Here is a 21473-nt window from a genome sequence, read left to right on the forward strand (position 1 = left end):
CAGTGTTAATGAAAAAGTCATCAGTCTTCTTATGGGAAGAGACCTCCACCAGACCAAGACAGGTAACCATCCAACACGTTCTCATCCCAAAAACTAACATACCGATGCCATGTGACAAATCGATGCTATGTGACTATTAAATTCCCTTCTTTTGAATTCTTTTGGCGACAGAGAAAGACTTCCGACTCAGAGTGGTCAAGTTCAAAAAATGATCTTTATTGTACATTTCCGGAAACGGAGACCTGTACCCACTAACACACGCTCAGGTCTGAAAGCATTAGAAGCCAGAATGGGTATACATAGTTCTGCTATAGGTCACACACAGACACACACAGTTTCCATCAAAACAACTCCTTCTGCTCTGAGTAATGTGTGTGTGTGTGTTACTTAGTTCTGCTTTTTCTGTCTGGTTTCCTGTATTTTATTAATATGCCTCTGCAGCTCTGCACTAAACTTCCTGTTTTTTAACCTCCCCTTACTAAAGCCTCTGTTGCTAGGCGACCTGTCACCCTCTGACCTCTCTCACAGACTTTATTACAAAGTGCAAAAAAAAACAATATAATCAGAAAATAAGCACTAAGAATATATATTTATTTCGTAACAGTCCCCCCCTTTTGAACTCATTTTATGAGTTAACCTAATTAACTGACTCCCTCAATAACTACTGTGAACTAAAAACAGATATAATTAACTTTGTCCTGGTAAAAAGGTCCAACATTACTTTTGTCAGTCTATGGAAATGATCTCTACACAGTTAACCCGTTTCCTCTTTTAAACATTTACTCCTGGTTTCTAAGCACACACTTACAGTTCACTTCATTTGTCCCTTCGCCCCCTTTAACGGGTGGAGCATATCCGGTCTGAACACTGTGTTTGGGCAATTGACATAAAAATCATACAAACTATTACTAAAGCTAATCCTCCCATTACCCTTCATTACTTTGTGCTCACATTATAACCTCTGTCTAACAAGCTTTTAATCTTCTTTTCAATCTAAACAACACATTTTCTGAGAGGTTTCTCTGTGCTCTGTGCTTCTTTTGGGTGCCCCTCCTCTTGGGTCCTGGATTCTCACCAACCCCTTCGTGGTTTTGCTGTGGTTCTGGAATCTTCTCCTGTAAAGGACAGAAAAGGAAAACACCTCTCTCTGCTACACCTCAATAATCTAATATGTTCATCAATTCTTCTCTTGATTATTTAAAGTTGGTTCAAAATATCACATTCGGGACTCTCTAATCAAAAGGATTAGCCTAGTTATTATTTATGTGTGTAAGCATGTTTGCATTCACCCCTAAGCACTCTAAGTCCTTTTCCTACCATATTTCAATCCAGACAGTCACGCTGAACGAAGCTTATGACCGTCACAAGACTGAGTGGCAACTCCTATCAGTGCAATGTGTGTATGAAAAATGATTATAAGCACTTATTCTAGTAAAAGAAATCATAAAGAAAACAAACATTTTCAATCAGTTAAGCTTAAGCATAAAAGCAATTACTTATGCCCAAGTTTTACCGTAGCTAAATGATCAAACACACAAAAAGTCATACACTGATCATATAATCATTGTTTCAAATTAGACCTAAAACTCCTGTGAATACATGAAAAATAATAATTAGAATGTCATGTGTTAAATTTGCTTAGATGAGCGGGTCCAGCAGTAGATCAGATGAATAGAAAAGGATTTGTCTGTGTGTTTCAGTTTGGCTTAGCTGTAGCCTGAGAGTGTGTGTAATTGTTTAGAGAGAAAGGAATTTATGGACACTGGGGGTCTGGTGTCATAAAAGGAGTGAGGAAGCTACAGTTGGGGGTTGCTGATGCTGATGCTTGTACCTTTAATAAAAGTTCATTATTGTTATAACTTGGAAGTAGGTTAAAAAATTTTTACTTTAACTTTATTTATTTAACTTTATGCATCAAGCAAAAATTTAATTATATGCAACATTCTCTGACTGGAAGAAATTTGTTTAATATTTAAACCTATTTTCTGCACATTCCAGCACATAAAATATTTTTTTTTGTGTGTTTACACTCAGTCTGTCAAATAGATGCAAGTAAAACACAGCAGAAAATAAATAAAGTCAAAGACTAGCGGTCCTTTTGCTCTATTTTCACCTATAAAGCAGGAGTAGGGTGCAGGTGTGCTGCAGCGGTCAGTGGAAGAATCCGCGAGTTTCTCTGTGAGTTTCCCATTACGTCGTAGCGCACTCGGTGCTTGCTTGGAAGTTTAGCGGACACTAATGTTTTTGTCACTTTTTATGGAATCAAACTCAAAGTAAGGTCAGTACTTCCACGCTTTAAACACTGCACGCTCATACTCTCTCCCGCACTCGATATATGATCCATTGTTGATCTGCACACAGCTGTTGTCACGAACGTTGCACTTGCTTAAGTCACTGTCATGAGACATTCTCGCAAAAAAATCACGGTTTTAGTAACGCAGTAACACAGCGTTCCTACGGGAAGGTAACGTTAATCTAATTACCGTTTTTGCAATAGTAATCCCTTACTTTACTCATTACTTGAAAAAAGTAATCGGATTACAGTAACGCGTTACTGCCCATCTCTGGCTCTGACACGTGTGCCCAGGGTTGCCGACCCCTGCTCTACATGTTTAAAGGTGTCCAGTCCTGAGACACTGGGGGTGGAAACAGCTGTGATGTCATTGGACTGTCACAAAGACAGAAGTGCATGAAGTGAGCAGCCAAGGAGCCGCTGATGTTTTGGATTCAACAGTTTAGCATTTGAAAGGCTGACACAGACACATTTGCACATTTCTTTGATTTGGGGCCTTTTTCAGCTTTATTGGACAGAGCAGTGAAGATAAGTGACAGCAAGGCAGAGGGAGAGAGAAAGGGGACGTGGCCCGGGTCAGAATCAAACCCAGGCCAGCTGCTCTCCACCTCGTGGCACATGGTCACCTGCTCATCCTAGTGAGCTCCACCAGCAGCCCTTTCACACAGTTTACACTGTCAAACACTGTGTGTGGACCTCAGCTAACAAAAGGCTACATTTAAGTCTGGACTACATGCTTTTATATTGAGGCAGATTTTTCACTGTTTTTATTCCATCAGCAGCTCAACATCATGAGCAGCTTTGACATAAAGAAATCAAACTCAAGCTGACTTTAAACTGGATCTACTTTTAATACAGGGGATCAAAAACAACTAACATCTTTATTATATATCAGGACAGAAAGTCATTTCATCTCAAATGGAAAACAGCTTTATCTGGAATAATAAGCACTATAAACTGGTTTGGGATCTCCACCAGTTTCATGTCTTTACAGCTTCTCCAACAAAGTTCCTGTAAAATCAGCATTTTTGTCTTTATTGGTTTGATAGTGATTGATTATTCAGTCCCAATCTGCTGTCATCTAAAGAACAAAATGATGTTTCTATGAGTCAAAAAGCTCCAGATGTTGTTCACAACATGTCACAACATTTTCTTTGTGGTTCACAAAGAAAACAAAGATTAGGAACTTAAACACAAAGCAAAAAAACCAAACCAAAACAGTTCATTAATCCTTACAAGCCATCCAAATGTTACCAAGCTGCTCTTTTTGAAATGGCAGAGGTACAGTGGTGTCTAACAGCACACTGTGGAAGGCAAACATGTTATTGTTGGATGAAACTTCATAAATCCTTTGTAGATTTGAGCTTTTGGAGCCTTTCTTTTCTCTTCAGGTGTACAGATGTTGAGGAGGCAGGTGAAACAGGTGGAGCTGTTGTAATGCTGGCAGAGGGTGTGTCTTAGTAACTCTGTGAGGTAGAACTGGATCCAACATTGTGGATGTGTTGATGTTCGAGCCATTAAGATTCTCTGGCCACACTGTAGGATTTCCCTTTGATTCACTGCGGGGGCAGTTTGGAGTCTGTCAATGAAACTCTTCATATTTGTGTTTGACACCAGTTTATAGAAACAGAGAAATGTGTCATGCTTTTGTTCGGCCTCCACAAATATACACATTTGTTCATTGGTTGGACTTTTTGTAAGGAGACACATTGAAAACCATGTTAATAAGATCTTGTTGTTTCCTGTGGATCCGACACAGAAAGTGGACTTCAGACAGAAACCGTGGAAGAGATTTTAGAGGCCGTGTGTGGCAACAGGAAGTTTCTGTATGTTTGCTGATCTTACATATGGAAAACAACACGTGATGTTTGTGAAGTTCTACAATGATCATTGTTCTAACAGCATTTTGAGTGGGAACAGTTCAAACTGAGAGTAGTGGGAGTTATTTACTGATTGAAACAAGCTGAATGTTTCTGTGCACGATGAAGAAGAAGATCAGCAGCAGCAGCTCAGCTGGTCAGTGAATTGACATCTATCATTCATTCAATGAGATAAAGTCATCAGCAGACATTTGTTCTAACTGTGTGATAAATGTCAGAACGTCAGGGCTCTGCTTCAGTCACTACTTGATGATCTTTGCCTCATTAGCTGTGTCCCAATTCAGGGTCTGCACGCTTGAAGTACGCGCACTACGCGTACTACGTACGGTGCGTACTATAAGTACGAGAAGTGCGGAAGTGAGAGGCTTGTGAAATGGGACGGTATATGCTTCGTCGCGCTGTTCAGGTTGCCTAGCAACCATGATACTAACCGCGAGACACGTTACATACAGCTTTGTCTGACAGAAATGGAGAAAAAATGTTTTTTTGTTCGTTCATTTTTGTCATGACATCACTTTGATTAGATGAGTATCTGAGGCTGAGACCACAGGACTGTAAAACATGATTGTTGGGCTTCATTTCTGTATTGAGCAGTCATTTCAATGTTGTTCATGAGATTAAAATCATCTCACTGTTGTAATGTAAATATAATAGGGCCAATATTATATGTATTCTCAGATTATTATGATATATATATATATATATATATATATATATATATATATATATATATATATATATATATATATATATATATATATATATATTCAGCCCTAACACAACCTCTTTGTTCTCAATACTACAAAACCTTAAAAGGCTGATATGCAAGTTTGCATGAATCACCAACACAGTTGTATTTTTTTCTAGTATAGTTATAAATAAGGTGATCAAATATCTGCTGACTGATTAGATCCAGTATCTATTAAAGAGGAACTGGATATCACAGCATGTTGTTAATCCGTCATATCAAACTAAACAGTGTTGCTGGTGTAAATATCCTCCAGTAAAGTCAGATGGGCTGAGGGCTTCTGTTGCCAGGTAACGCTTGATGTCACACTGGATCTTCTGATCTTTAGCATCGTAGCGCTCGGAGTCTGATGTTGGCTCATGTGTTGTCATACACCAACATGACGTTCTACTAGTCAAGGCCTCACCTTAACCCACTGATGCTGATCACACAGACCCACTAATAGAACTGTTTTATCAGGTTTATGCAGCGTCACCATTAATGTCACATTTAATCAGACCACATTTACATTACAAGCCCACTACAACCATTATCAACATTTTAAATTACATTATACATCTGCAGTGATTTAAAGGACCACTATTTTAACCTGATTCATTTCTCCACCTTAACAGTTCATTCCTCAAATCAAACAAGATATTTGACCCTCAAAAAAATGTACCAACAAATAATTTAATATTTATTTTCCAACTTTTACAAGTGAAATCAAACAAGTGTATTTAACAGTGAAAACCAGAGTGGAAGCAGCTCATATAGAGTCCAACCCAGGCTAAAAGTTGAGTAGACCAGCATCATCAAAGTGTCGGCTCTCTGAACACGGTGCAAGATCGCCATCTGCAGGAAAAAAACTAGTTTTTCTTGCCCTCCTCGTCAACGTCAAGATGACGTCATCGTACAACAAAACATGCAGATCAGGTGACATGACTGTTTAAGAAGCGGAGTTAAACTGTGGCAGGTAAGCATGTGGAGGAGGAGCAACAACTGCAGCATGACGCTGGAACATCATCATTGCATTATACAGTTTCCTCTCTAACTGGATGATGCTGTGAACAAGAACAGCTGTGGAACCATTGGCCATTTCCCATAGTGTAGCTGAGTCAAAACAGCCCAAGTGCTGAGAGGGAAAACATAATGATTTATGTAAAGTCATAACTGGGTGCAGCTGAGTAACTAAATGCTGCTAGTCTGTGGTGTCACTCCCAGCAGCATTACGTCATTTCTTTACTCTGACCTTTAACATCAGTTAACTTAGCTAGCAGAGCAGCTAGCAGTTAGAGTATGAACTCTGTGTCAGCAGTCAGCTTGGTCCTGGTGGTCACCTGGTTTCATGTTTGCTGATGATCCAGATGTGTCCACATAATTATTTATTTCTGTAAATGTAAAGACTTTACAGATAAACAACAGCAGCCCTCTGGCTGGACTCTAACCTGTGAGTTTCCTGTGATTGAAACCACAAGCTGACATTTTCCTTCCGAAGCAGCTGAATGGATGTTTGAGTTTACCTGCATACATGGGGCAAATAAACCCGCTTTGGATGGTTAGGAGGCGGAGCCCAAACCAGGACAGGATTCTAATGTGATTGGTCACTTTGATGAGGTGGCTGTAACTCAGGAGGTCGAGCAGGTCACCTGCTAACCAGAAGGTTGGTGGTTTAATGCCAGACTGCATGATGTCCTTGGGCACTAACCCCATGTTGACATCCATGGGGTTAATGACATCCTTTCACCTCTTCACTGTTTTTTGTTTTGGGATATAAACAACCGGACGGTCTGACAGTAAATTTCTTCGGAGTCTTAAATAGTCTGGGGTCTTAGCTTTATAGTCTTTTAAAACGTACCCGTATGTTGTGGATATGGGATCATTAAACGCTTCTATAAAATATTTAGTATTACCAGGAAAGATTTGCCTACCTAAAAGCATGACTTGATATTTATCTCTTGGATTTTTAAACAATATTAGTTGGTGTATTTCAAAAATAAAAATATGAAGACACTCAAAATAAATTTCCTGTGGTGGGAAACTATTTTGTGCAACTTTTTTGTATTTACAGTTTTGAGGGATAAGCCTCTTAAATTTCTCTAACTAGAAATATATGTTAAAAAAAAACAAAAACGATTTTCATTTTTTTGGTAGTTTATTGCACTTTTTTTCAATTTATGTAATTACTATGCACTTAATGCATACATATTATTAAAACTTGGGCTATAATGGTTGAATTGATGTATATCAACTTGAAATGCTCCCAAAAATGTCACTACAACATGTAAAAATATAATATTAGCTGTGGCGGACTTGGTTCTATGGTAGGTCTTAAAGGGTTAACAAATTGTTCTTGTCTGCAAGAAGAAGGGTGTCATCAGCAAGAGATTCGGGTATACCGTTAACAAAGTTTATGTCTCTTATCTTAAGAAGCTGGTCATATAGTGGCTGCCAGCATGAGTATATATACACAATGTTATCAATGCTGTGTGATATAATCCTGGAAGAATTTTCAATGACGCTTTTAACAAAAAACGTCTTGCCACAGTTACTGGAACCGCTGGCCACCATGCTGAACGGGTGCTGTAACCTGGCGTCAAACCCCTGATCTAATTTAAAATCCATAAGGTAGGGTTGTATAGTCTGGGAGCACACGGCGCTTATTGTAGACAACCTTAAGCTTCTTCACAATGGTTTCATTCTTCAAATGAAGCTTCTTTTTATCACGTCTGATATTATCAGAGATGGCGACTAGGTGTGCATCTGATTGGCTACAAACTTGTGGACTAAACCTTTCAAGGATTCGTGGGTGACAACTTTTGAGTTTAGTGCGTTCAGTGTTACGCCTTTACATTTGACCTGGGTCTTGCCCAGCGATGTGTGATATGTGTAGCATTTTGGCCCACCGGAAACAAATTCTACTATGTGATCCTCCACACCTCCCTCTCCAGAATCTAATTCGCTGGTGAGCTCCCCCAGAAATGGGCCTAGAGGAGGCATCCAGTCGCCAGGGCGTGCCATGAAAATGATGCTGTCTGTATCACAATACAGCACGCAGCAAGTTGTCTAACAAATCATACAGCATGAGTCTGGCATGTGCAGCGGTCCCCCACAAAGACATTAACGTCCTTCATGCGGGATGCTCTACCATCAGAGTGGCGCCATTGCACCATGGCGACGTCGTCAGAGATGAAACAAAACTGCCACACGTCATCCAGTTCGCTAAACATTAGCTGGCTAAACCTGGAAGGGTCTGTGATGAACTCAGATGATGCCATATTCGACCTCATACTGAAACCACCCCATAACGAGTTTAGCAACAGCTTGTTACAGTTTCGAACAGCTTTATTTACGGATGGATCTAGCATTATTCCCTCCTTCTCATAATACTCATCTATGTACTTCTGCTGCTCGTCAGGTGTTTTCACATGTTCTGGATACGCCGAGGCCTCCTGTTTAAGTTTTAGAAAGGCTTTCACATAGTCTTTAAACAATGTGTCAGTCTTGTTGGGGAAGTGCCACACCTCATCAATAGAAACAATTCTGTATCCTTTCTCAACAGCTTTTTCAAGCTCAAATGAGACCCATGTGCCATTCAACACCCGCTCACTGTCACTGTGCCCAGATGCTGTGTGCTGCTTCTGGTCTTCAGCGCACAAGCTGCAGAGCAGAAACATCAGTTTGCCGGCACCTGTAGGGAAGGACGGGGTGAAAAAGACCTCTTGGCAGCAGTACTGAGCATTTAACAAAGCCGAAATAATTTTATAGGCTGTCAAAGTTTCTGTAAATTATTTGAGGGTGTCCTACAGGATAATCTTTTTTAGATTGCACTGTGGGATAGAGACTGGGGAAGTCATAGTAAAATATTTTTTCATCACATGCAACCTTCTTCTACAGTTTTAGAGCATTTGTGAAAAACCCAACAATCATATGACCCCCTATGAGCAAGCACTTTGGCGACAGTGGGAAGGAAAAACCAGGCTCAGGGAGGGGCGGGGCCATCTCCTGCGACCAGTTGGGGTGAGAAAAGGAAGACAGGATAAAGACATGCTGTGGAAGAGAGACAGAGATTAATAACAGGTATGATTCAATGCAGAGAGCACTATTGCAGCATAACTAAGGGAGGATTCAAGGTCAAGGTCAAGGTCAAATTTATTTATATAGCACATTTCAAACAGCCGATGCTGCACAAAGTGCTTAACAATATAAAAATGGTATTAAAAAGCAACAATGTAATACAATAATAACAGTAAAAAAAACAATAATAGGACAGTAAAAGAATTAAAACAATAACTACACTAATTCAAATAAGACCAAAATGCTTGGGTCATAGTGTGTTAAAAGCCAGGGCATAGAAATGTGTCTTTAGTAATGATTTAAATTGCTCAAGTGTTTGTGCAGATCTAATATTTAAGGGGAGACTATTCCAAAGTCTGGGATCTGCCACAGAGAAGGATCTATCACCACAGGATTTGAGGTTAGTCCGTGGGATGGACAGCATTAGTTTTGATCTAGACCTCGTGGTTTTTCCTGGAGCATAGGCAGAGAGGAGCTCAGACAGGTAAGGAGGGGCTCGGGCATTAAGTGACTTAAAAACAAAAAGTAGAAGTTTAAATTGGATCCTGTAGGAGACAGGAAGACAGTGTAAAGAAGCTAAAACTGGGGTTATATGCTCTCTCCGTTTGGTACCAGTTAGCAGGCGAGCAGCTGCATTTTGAACCATCTGAAGACGATGGATGGTGGCCTGATCTAGACCATAATACAATGAATTACAGTAGTCTAATCTGCAAGCAAGAAAAAGGTGAATAACACGCTCAAAGACGTTAGCCGGGAGGTATGGCTTTACCTTGGCCAGCTGTCTTAACTGAAAGAAGCAGGACTGAACTACTGCACTCACCTGCTTATTCAATTTAAAAGAGCCATCAATGTAGACACCAAGGTTTTTTACATGTGTTTTACAATACGAGGAAAGGGCGCCCAGAGTGCTGTCGATATGATTAAAGTTGCCAAAAATGACAACCTCAGTTTTATTTTCATTTAGCTTTAAAAAATTTAATGACAACCACTGTTTGACATCATCAAGGCAGCGTAATAAGAGCTGCGGATGGTCTGACCCTGCTTTTAAAGGTAGATAAATCTGCAAATCATCAGCAAAACAGTGAAATGAAATGCTGTACCGTGAGAAGATGGAGCCCAATGGCAACAAATAGAGTGCGAACAGGGCAGGACCCAAAATAGAGCCTTGAGGTACACCGTATTTAAGAGGGGCTATTTTGGAGTTGTGGGGGCCCATATTGACATAAAAAAATTTTTCTGACAAATAGGAACGAAACCACTGTAGGGCAGATCCTTTTAGGCCAGCATGAAATTCTAGCCATGATAACAGGATGTCATGGTCGACCGTGTCAAAAGTTGCTGACAAGTCCAACAATAAAAGGGCAGCAGGGCTGCCAGAGTCCAGAGTTAAAAGAATATCGTTAAAGATCCTTAAAAGTGCCGTCTCAGTGCTATGTAGTGATTTAAAACCAGATTGAAAATTTTCAGAGATCATATTAAAATCAAGGTGTGCCTGCAACGGTAGGTAGACCACTTTCTCCAAGACTTTAGATAGAAAAGGAAGCTTTGAGATACGCCTGTAGTTGGACAGAACAGTTGGGTCCAGGTTTTGTTTTTTAAGAAGAGGCTGAACTACAGCTTGTTTAAAGCATGATGGGACGCAGCCTGTAGCAAGGGACGTATTAATTAATCTCAGGATAAAAGGCCCAACAGTATTAAAAGTGCTTTTAAGCAAGCTCAGGGGGGAGACAATCAGAGGGGCAGTGTGATGATCTTAGGTTACTAACTACCGCGGTCAAGTCCTTAAGGGAGACGGGATCAAACTGCTCTAAGACAGCTGAGCACACAGGAGAAGGACTCTGATCTGAGGCAGACAACGAGACAAGGGCCCTAATCGATAGGATCTTGTCATTAAAAAATGCTAAAAAATCATTGCACATACTTGGTGAAGAAGTGACTCCAGAATTATCACATAAACTAAGAAACCGATTAAGAACATTAAAAAGTACCTGAAGCCTGTGACTGTTTACTGACACTAAGTTTGAGACAAACTGTGTCTTTGCAGTTTTTACAGCTTCTTGGTAAGCAGAAAGACGAGTCCTTAAAATCTGTAGGGAAACATGCAATCTGTCCTTTTTCCATCTCCTTTCAGCGCGTCTGTAGTCACGTCTGAGGGAGCGCGTATGTTCATTCAACCATGGCTCTGATAAATGCTTAGCGCGCACAGTCCTGAGCGGATTCAGGGTCACCTGGTCCAGCCCTAACTATATGCTTTAGCAAAAAGGAAAGTTTGAAGCCTAATCTTGAAAGTAGAGATAGTGTCTGTCTCCTGAATCCAAACTGGAAGCTGGTTCCACAGAAGAGGGGCCTGAAAACTGAAGGCTCTGCCTCCCATTCTACTTTTAAATACTCTAGGAACAACAAGTAGGCCTGCAGAGCAAGAGCGAAGTGCTCTAATAGGGTGATATGGTACTACAAGGTCATTAAGATAAGATGGGGCCTGATTATTTAAGACCTTGTATGTGAGGAGCACGATTTTGAATTCTGGATTTAACAGGAAGCCAATGAAGGGAATCCAGGAGAAATCTGCTCTCTCTTTCTAGTCCCTGTCAGTACTCTTGCTGCAGCATTTTGGATTAGCTGAAGGCTTTTCAGCGAGTTTTTAGGACATCCTGATAATAATGAATTACAGTCGTCCAGCCTAGAAGTAATAAATGCATGAACTAGTTTTTCAGCATCACTCTGAGACAGGATATTTCTAACTTTAGAGATGTTGTGCAAATGGAAGAAAGCAGTCTTACATATTTGTTTAATATGTGCGTTGAAGGACATGTCCTGGTCAAAAATGACTCCAAGGTTCCTCACAGTGTTACTGGAGGCCAAGGTAATGCCATCCAGAGTAAGAATCTGCTTAGATACCATATTTCTAAGATTTTCAGGGCCGAGTACAATAACCTAAGTTTGATCTGAATTAAGAAGCAGAAAGTTAGCGGCCATCCAGGTCTTTATGTCTTTAAGACATTCCTGCAGTTTAACTAATTGGTGTGTGTTATCTGGCTTCATGGACAGATAGAGCTGGGTGTCATCTGCATAGCAGTGAAAATTTATGCTATGTCTTCTAAAAAATTAGAAATAATTAATTAAAATGGGAAATAATTAATTAAATAAATACTTTTTTGACACATTTCATTAATTAATTAATTATATATTTATTTCATGTTTTAATTAATTATTGCCACATTTAAATAATTATTTAATAGTGTATTTAATTAATTCATTTTGGCACAGTTGACTCCTTCAGGTCTCACCATAAATTTATTTTATCTGTCAACCTCACCCATCAAACCCAGGGGGCGGGGTTAACGCTGATCGAGTCAGAACCATTGCTTTGGCCTGGTGGCCATTGTTTTTAGAAGGCATTACTGCACACCAACAAGTGCCATGTGGAAACTAACAAAACTGAACTTTGAAAAACCTGTTTGTGTGTCACCAAATACCGTTTTAATATTTTTTTAGCCGAGAATGTAGCGGTTTAATCTTCAGATGTCTGGTCGGTTTGTCAAAATGCAGCTTCTTTGCAAAAGTGCTTCGATGATTTTGGAGATGTCTGCCCAGCCCAGTCTCACGGCAAAGCGTGGGACAGACCCGCTCGCCTCGCAAGCAATCGAGCTGTTATTACCACCGACAAAGCGCAGGCCCCGGTACACAGCTGTAATAACCCTGCTGTACACTGACTTCATTTACTGAGGTTATATTTATCGAGTTTTTATTTCCTGATGTTCGTATGTGTCATACGTGTTCCAGTCGCCAATTCTGAATTATAACTGACATTAAAAACATGTTTAAGGAGGAGAGAGAGCAAAAAAATTCGATTAACATCTGATGTTTGGGTTTTTGTTCAATAATCAGCGTGACCTGATAAACGCATAAAAGAAATAACGTTGGAGTTTCCGTCATGTAGTAACTGTTAGCTTTAACTGTACAAAGGTGGTTCGACACTATGAAACACATACAGACTTCATGATGTTAGCCTCAACTTTTTATTGTGAATATTAATCATGAGGGTAAACGGCCCTGTACACCACGGAGCGAGGTCAGCATGTCCACGATATCTTCAGCTCTCTGAGTTAACCCATCAAACTAATCTAACGCTCATCTACGAATAATTCACGGCTCATATCAATATGATTTTACAGAAAATCATCCTTATTACTGCCAACTATTCCAGATACCATCAAATGTTAAAGGAAAATATCAGGATGAGTGTCTGTGAGCTGAGAAGGACGTGAAGCGAGCAGTTTATCCCAGAGCTGAAGCTGCTCTGTGTGCAGAGATGAGCTCAGATTCCTGCTGTGATTGATCAACAGTCACAGAAATGTAGACTTGTAGTTATTACTGCAGTATGGTCACAGCAGATACTGATATACATGTATTATGAGGATGGATGATCAAGTTTCTCACTCTCTCCTTTAAATCTCAGTTTTTTTCTTCTTCACAGTTTATCTGTTAATTTATTAATGAATAACACTGAAAGAGTTTCTGTTATATTTCCACTTGAACATCACCTTATTAGGGCGGCATTAGGAAATAGCCCCCCTCCAAAGAATGAATAAATGAATGATGATAATAATAAAATGATTAAAAAGCAGAGCTCAGAGTGGTAGAATGGTCAAACATGGATCCACGGGTGGTTCAACTGCATTTGGTGACGTGACTGAAGCAAATCTTTCAAATAATCCCACCATCAACGGGATGTTGTCTCCTTTACTACGGTTACTTTACTTGGTCACCGTGTGAATTTCTTTGAAATGAACCAAATTCTTTTATTTGTTGGTTGTTGCATATTTAACCTCTACAGTCAGGAAAGGAGGAGATGAGGCCTCAACAATGTTGGGTTGTAGCTGTGGTTCAGGTTAGAGTGAGTGTCCATGGAATAAATGTAAGTCAGTGAACTGGAAACATGACTGTGTTAAACCTTTTTTTCCTTTTTATAATGAGTCTAATCAAAGGTGTACAGAAGTATCTCCACTTTGACTTTTCTGTGTCACCATCAGAGCTTCTGCACAGTGTGTTTCTGGGGCAGATAACATTGCAGCATTATGGAGACATTATGGAGACAAAAAGAAAAGCGTCTGGATTTCTTTAAGTTTAACTTAAAGAAACTTAGATTTCTTTAAGTTTAACTTAAAGAAATCTAGACGCTTTTCTTGGACTGTTGGTTTCAGTGTTTAGTCTCATTCACACACTCCCTCAGACTCTTCACACACACTGATTTGCTGACAGAAACACACTCCTGTGTGCTTTCTTGGCTTCACACACACCCACTGAGGACCATCTACAGACTGTGAGCTCCGTCTTCTTTGTCTTTGGAGCCGAACTCTAACAAAGTTAGGAACAAAACTTTCTCCAGCATGTGAACTTTCCTCCTAGACTCAGTCTGAGCAGTCAGACCACATATTTCTAAAGCAGCACATGAAGGTGTGGCTCACACACACACAGGTGAAGGAAACAGCTGCAGTATTAAAAACTGCTTCACTGTCTACAAATATATGAACTGAATGTTTCTTTCAGGCTGTAAAAACCTTATTTATACTCCATTACAGTCCTGCATTCAGAGTATTACTTCTGTTATATTAGTACATGTATTTTATTCTGATGAACACATGAAACTCTGAGCTGGATTGAATCCATTGAATCAGAGTCCAGGACTCAGACTAAACACACTGAATGTGTCCTGAGCTCGGCCGCTGTTCCACAGTAACTGCTGTCAGAGTCACTGTTACTGAGTTAGCTTAGCTAGCAGAGCAGCTAGCAGTTAGAGCATGAACTCTGTAAGCAGTCAGCTCGGTCCTGGACATTGTTGCTGACATAAAGCTGCTCTCTGCAGCCATGTTTGACCTGCTGCTTTGTAGGACTACAGTAATGGAGGATTTGGAGGCTGAACTCGGCTCATTGACACTTTTTGTGGTGAACTGATGAAAGCTGTGTCTCAGATGGATGTTAGTCCAACTAGGGATGCACCGATACTGATACCGGTATCGGGTATCGGCCTCGATACCACGTTTTCTAAAGTACTCGTACTCGTTAAAAGTCCCCCGTTACCGAGGACCGATACCACGGTCTGAGACCTGTCTATGTTTGAGCGGCATGTAAGGGGTTAATCACAGGCCCGAGTGCCCGTCCACAGGCCCCGGCTGCAGCTCAGAGCTGAGAGAAGGGCAGGCGAGACAAGTCAGCGCAAGTCAGTGGAACTATTTCAAAGTGAACGAAGACGCGAAAACAAAGGCGGACTCCAAATTGTGCTCAGCGAAATTGTCCAGAGGAGGCTCAAAAGGCAGCGCATTTAACACAAGTAATTTAATCAAGCACCAAAATCCCAACACGACAACGAGTACAAAGAGTTTACCCACGCTTATTTACCCATGCTTATTAGCACAGAGGAGCATAGCTGATGCTATAGCAGTGGGACAGAAAATAGTTGGGCATTTTAAACATTCCGCCTTAGCCTACTCCCGCCTCGAGGACATTCAGGGACAGCTCAACCAGCCAATAAAGAGACTGCAACAGGACGTACAGACGCGCTGGAACAGCACGTATTACATGCTCCAGTCCCTCATTGAGCAAAAGCGAGTGCTGGGGGTGTCCGAGCATGAACTCCCTGACTATCTCACCGCTCACCAATGGGCTCTTATGGAGACGACTGTTGCCATCCTCGCCCCCTTTGAGGAACTAACTAAAAAAAGTGAGCAGCTACGACGCACTAGCCTCTGATGTCATCCCAGCTGTGACTGTGCTTGTGAGACGTCTAAACAGAGAAACAGACGAGTAAATACCTCTCAGCCCCATGTAGCAGTGTGGAAAGTGACAGGCTTTTTATAGCTCAGTGTCACACATTATAGATGAAAACAGAAACAGTCTGACTGCTGATAATGCAGAAAAACTACTTTTCTTAAAAAAAACCCTGCCACTCACCTTTTCTCTCCATTAAGTGAGTCATCTTAGACTTGATGTTAATACCTACCTCAGTTGCACTGACTGCCACAGTTCTATGTCGGTGGATGTTGTTAGTTTATTCAAATATTGTGCACTAAATAGCAAAGATGTTTATTAATGCCCCTTGTGTTGTCCAAAGCGGCAGAGTTTACAATAAACCGAAAACAATACTTGAGTTGCACTGTCACTGTTTAAAAAAAATTTTCATAATTATTTATTCTGTAATATGTTGCATACAACATGCTTTTCATTTTAAATAAATGTTCTTAATTCCAAACCACTCCCTTGTTTTTTGTTTGTTTTTTTGTTAAATTATAGGACTACAGCTGTTATCTGTAAATTTAAATCATGTTTTTATTAAGTACTCGGTATCAGTATCGGCGAGTACTGAAATGCAAGTACTCGTACTCGTACTCGTTTCCAAAAAAGTGGTATCGGTGCATCCCTAAGTCCAACATATCAGACACGACCTCTGCAGCTCTCAGTTGATGTGCACATGAATGATTTATGTTTCCTCTGCAGGTGAAGGTAGAAAGTGTGTGTGAGCTGATGTGAATAGAGCAGCATGGATCAGTGTGAGGACAGAGAGGAGGGAGTCCCTCCCTCTAAAAGCACTCTGTGTGGGGAACATGAGAGCCAGACCAAAGCTCAGAGGTGAGATGACCATCTCTAACTGTCCACGACTCTTCTCCATGTCACAGCTCAGCACTCACATCACTGCTCCATCATTATTCACAGGAACCAGCCTGGACCTCCACCGAGCTCTGTGTCCTCTAAGAGCAAACAGGTGAAGGATTTCTTTCGTAATGTAGGGCGAAAAAAGTCATCTGACGAAAAGTAAGTTCATGTCAGTATTAAAATGTTTGAAATTTTAATCAGCTTTGTACTATTTAACGATTGAAATAATATACTATTTACATACTTCATTTATACTTTTTATGTAATGTATTGGACACATTGGATGTGACACATGTTTCATGTTCACTTATTTTTAGCATCAATCAGAAACCATCCAGCTCTGAGTCCTTAAAGAGTGACTGGTCCAATCATCGAGGCATTAATTTTAAATCCCAGCCTGTGTCTGCTGCAGAGAGGTGAGCTGTTAGTAACAAGTACTCTCTGATTTAAATGATTTTGATATTTCCTGGTTTCTAAAATGCATCTCTGTAGCAGAGCAGTGTCTCCAAGGACACACAGGCTCAGCTGTAACTGTCAGTTTATCTGGTTTAAGACACATTTGGACACAATTGGCTGTTTTTAACTATTTATTTTAATCAGAGGTGTAAATCTAGACCTCACACATCTGAATCCTCAACTATGATAGAAACAGCTGCTAGCAGTGGGTAGTTTGACTTTGATATGCTGCTCTAGAAAGCAAACAAAGGTTTGTGCAGCTCCTCTTCAGAAAAGTGTTCAGAGAGCAGCTGCTGTATTAGACAAAGGCTCGTCGTGTGAGCCCAGATGTGTGTAACAGCTGGATGAAGGAGAACCATCACAGTCACGTCTGCATCCCACCTTTATTGATGAACTTCCTGTTGCTTGCAAATGACAGGAACACAAAGTGTTTGTGCCACGTGATGCTGCAGGATTTGTTAATGTGTCCATGATGGTAACGTCTCCTCATGTAACTGCAAACACATGAGCGCTCCTAACGGCAGCTATCACAGCCACACAGGCAGACTGTGTCTCACTGTTGCAATCAGGGACATTTGTTTTCCTGTAAAACGCTGAACTCTAATCTAAGAGGACTGTTACTGACAGGAAACAGCTGCATTATCTGCAGTCTGTGTGATCACAGCTGCTTCAATCACTTCATCAGAGAATTGATCATTGAATAAAACATTTTTGTGTCTGCAGAGGTCAGAGGTCACAGTCTGCAAGATCCAGCTGTCCGTCTGTGAGGAGTGATTGGTCCAAAGATTACCCTCCACACTTCAGTGATGAACCTGAACCAACGAGGTCAGAGAACTGTGATGACTCCTTTACATGTTTGTGTTTTCCTGGATAAATATGACCAAAGATTCATTAAAAAGATAAAAATATTAGACTTTGTCCTGTAGCGCTGTGTGGCAGGCAGGATTGGACCCAAACACAACAGGATGAAGTCAAGGAGGCAACTTTATTTCAGCTGTGAACATGCAAACACCAGAAATAAAAAAACATAACTGTAGGTTTGCAGTGAATGAAGCCTCAGCTCGACACTCCACTTTGTCCGTCTTTTCCTTCTCCAAACAGCCACATCAGGAGTCTCTGATGGAGTTTTAAAATATTTAATTACAAATGTCCAAAGATGGGTTCAGGATACCTGAACCCACAATTATTAAAGCTAAAATAGAAATAAGAAAAAGTGGATCATACAACAATGTCCCTCAGCACACAAAACAACCAAAGCAGAATAAATATAATGTTTTAGAAAGGCCGATCAAACACTTACAGGGACCTGAAGAGAGAGAACCAACAAAATGTCATGGCTAACAGAGGAACTCAAGCACAGATTGAGTTCTGACAAACAAAAAGGTGACAGTTTATTTACCAAAGGGGTGAACCACAGTGCTCTATATATGTACAATAAGTTGGGGAGGGGGTCCAGGGCTCCAGGGAAAAGAGGGAAGGGAGTCCACACTCACTCCTCTTCAGTCACTCTTGTCCTGCTCTCCACTCACACAGCCACACACGGGAGTCACAGGTAAGCATCTGTAACCAGGTCCGGGGAAATATATACTCAAAGTATACACAAAGTTAACCCAACTGGTGAATTTAGAGAGATTTCTCAACAAGGAGCTGAGATCATGAACACAGGAGGGTCAATGTCCCAGCGACGAACTGCTCCATGCCGCAGCGTTAAATGGTTACCGGTAAGCCCAGGTGAATCAGCAACAGGTGGTGTAATCATCATAACTGTGTGGACCAAGAGCAAGAGGCCATTACAAGCTCCACCCAGGCAGGCAAAACGCTAGCAGGAGAGAGCAAAACATAAACAAAACCTGAAAAGCCATCAAGAGCCAGCCAGAGAGACACAGAGTTTTATACTAGAAGAGAAACCTGCTCATCTTCATCATGTTTATTTAAATAGAGAAAATCAGAAGTCTCTGTGTGTCAGACCACGGCTCTAAACGGACACTTCTAAGCTGCTTCAGAGTGAACTGACCCAGATAATCTGCACACAGCGGCTGTAAAACAGTGAAAGTCATAACTGTGTCTCTCTGATGGAAAGCTTTTATTGTGAAGTCAGGAAGTCTGCAGGAAGTGTTGAGTTTGTATTCATCACTCAGTGTTTAATAAGACAGGCAGACAGGAAAAGCAGCTCATTAGTGTTGATGAAATCAAAGGAACTGTGAGGAACTGCAGTTTGGTCAAATCTGGATGTTTTTCACTGACAGTAAATGTTTTTAGTGATGAAGAAATGTGTTCACAGAGAGAGGAAGAGGAGTGGTGTTTGTGAGGAGGAGCAGCCGTCCTGCTGTGCTTTGTGTCAGGACGTCCTGAAGGATCCAGTCTCTACCAGCTGTGGACACTGGTTCTGCAGACAGTGCATCTCCTCATACTGGGACCAGTCTGCTTCATCAGGAGACTCCTCCTGTCCCCAGTGTGGAGAAAGACCCAGAAGCAGAGCTGGACTGCAGACAGCCAGTCAGAGCAACTGTGTACAAAGTAAGACTGAACATCTGTCTGCTGATGGACTCATTTCTGAAAACTGGACTTCTTGTGTTGTTCAGACATTGAAGAGTTTTCTTTCTCTTTAGTCTCATTGTTTTTCTTTCTTTCAGCAGATGTTGGTCTGCAGGAGGTTTTAGATGAACATAAGATAAGTCTGAGGAGGAGATGTGAACGTGTGACTGAAGGAAGTGATGAAACAGGAAGCAGAACCCTCCTCAACAGGATCTACACTGAGCTCTACATCACAGAGGGACAGAGTGACGAGGTTCATACCCAACATGAGGTGAGGCAGCTGGAGACAGCTTCCAAGATGGACGCCCTCCATGACGCTCCAATCAGGTGCCAGGACATCTTTAAAGCCTTACCTGACCAACAGAGACCCATCAGAGTGGTTCTGACCAACGGCGTGGCTGGTGTTGGAAAAACCTTCTCAGTGCAGAAGTTCACTCTGGACTGGGCAGAGGGCTTGGAGAACCAACATGTCAGTGTGGTGGTTCTGCTTTCATTCAGGGAGCTGAACCTGATCAGAGATGAGCAGTACAGTCTTCTGGAGCTGCTCCATGTTTTCCATCTAACATTACAGAAGGTCACAGCAGAGAAGCTGGCTGTCTGTCAGCCTTTGTTCATCTTTGACGGCCTGGATGAAAGCAGACTTTCATTGGATTTCACCAACAGAAAGCTGCTGTCTGATGTCACACAGAAGTCATCAGTCAGCCAGCTGCTGACAAACCTCATCCAGGGGAATCTGCTTCCCTCGGCTCTCGTCTGGATAACTTCCCGACCTGCAGCAGCCAATCAGATCCCTCCTACATGTGTTGACAGGCTAACAGAAGTACGAGGCTTCACTGACGCCCAGAAGGAGGAGTACTTCAGGAGGAGATTCAGTGATGAAGAGCTGTCCAGCAGAATCATCTCCCACATGAAGACATCCAGGAGCCTCCACATCATGTGTAGTATCCCAGTCTTCTGCTGGATCACTGCTACAGTTCTGGAGCACATGTTGACTACAGAGCAGAGAGGAGAGCTGCCCAAGACCCTGACTGACATGTACTCACACTTCCTGCTGGTTCAGACAAAGAGGAAGAAGAACAAGTACCATGAGGGACATGAGACGAGTCCACAGGAGCTGACGGAGGCTGACAGGGAAGTTCTTCTGAAGCTGGGGAGGCTGGCGTTTGAACATCTGGAGAAAGGAAACATCATGTTCTACCAAGATGACCTGGAGCAGTGTGGTCTGGATGTGACAGAGGCCTCGGTGTACTCAGGAGTTTGTACAGAGATCTTCAAAAGAGAGTGTGTGATCTTCCAGAAACCAGTCTACTGCTTTGTTCATCTGAGCATTCAGGAGTTTCTGGCTGCAGTCTACATGTTCCACTGTTTCACCAACAGGAAGACTGGGGTGCTGGAGGACTTTTTGGGAAAAAAATACAACGAGTCCTCTCTGGATGTGTTTCTCAAGAGAGTCATGAGAAAATCCCTCCAGAGTAAAAATGGCCACCTGGACCTGTTTGTTCGCTTCCTTCATGGCCTCTGTCTGGAGTCCAACCAGAGACTCTTAGTAGGTCTGCTGGGTCAGACAGAGATCAGTCCAGGAACCATCCAGAGAGTCATCAACAAGCTGAAGGAGATGAACAGATATGAAATCTCTCCTGACAGAAGCATCAACATCTTCCACTGTCTGATGGAGATGAACCACCTCTCATTGTTTCAGGAGATCCAAGAGTTCCTGAAGTCAGAGAACAGATCAGAGAAGGAACTCTCTGAGATCCAGTGCTCAGCTCTGGCCTTCATGCTGCAGATGTCAGAGGAGGTTCTGGATGAGTTGGACCTGCAGAAGTAAAAAACATTTGAGCTGGGACGACAGAGA

General features: G+C 41.5%; 2 protein-coding genes across 2 annotated transcripts in view; both read left to right on the forward strand.

The window, feature by feature from the left end:
* LOC148105735 (protein NLRC3-like) overlaps window positions 1-21446 on the forward strand; it is a 29277-nt gene extending 7831 nt beyond the window's left edge. The window contains exons 4-8 of the mRNA XM_087838379.1: window positions 16688-16786; window positions 16945-17043; window positions 17807-17908; window positions 19365-19600; window positions 19717-21446. Of these exons, the coding sequence (XP_087694505.1) occupies window positions 16688-16786; window positions 16945-17043; window positions 17807-17908; window positions 19365-19600; window positions 19717-21446 (2266 nt within the window). The remainder of the gene's footprint in view (window positions 1-16687; window positions 16787-16944; window positions 17044-17806; window positions 17909-19364; window positions 19601-19716) is intronic.
* LOC148105734 (protein NLRC3-like) overlaps window positions 1-21473 on the forward strand; it is a 167328-nt gene that overhangs the window by 94769 nt on the left and 51086 nt on the right. The window lies entirely within an intron of this gene.

This window comes from Neolamprologus brichardi, chromosome 3, assembly GCF_056152115.1.
Source record: "Neolamprologus brichardi isolate AB-2024 chromosome 3, ASM5615211v1, whole genome shotgun sequence".
Lineage (NCBI taxonomy): Eukaryota > Metazoa > Chordata > Actinopteri > Cichliformes > Cichlidae > Neolamprologus > Neolamprologus brichardi.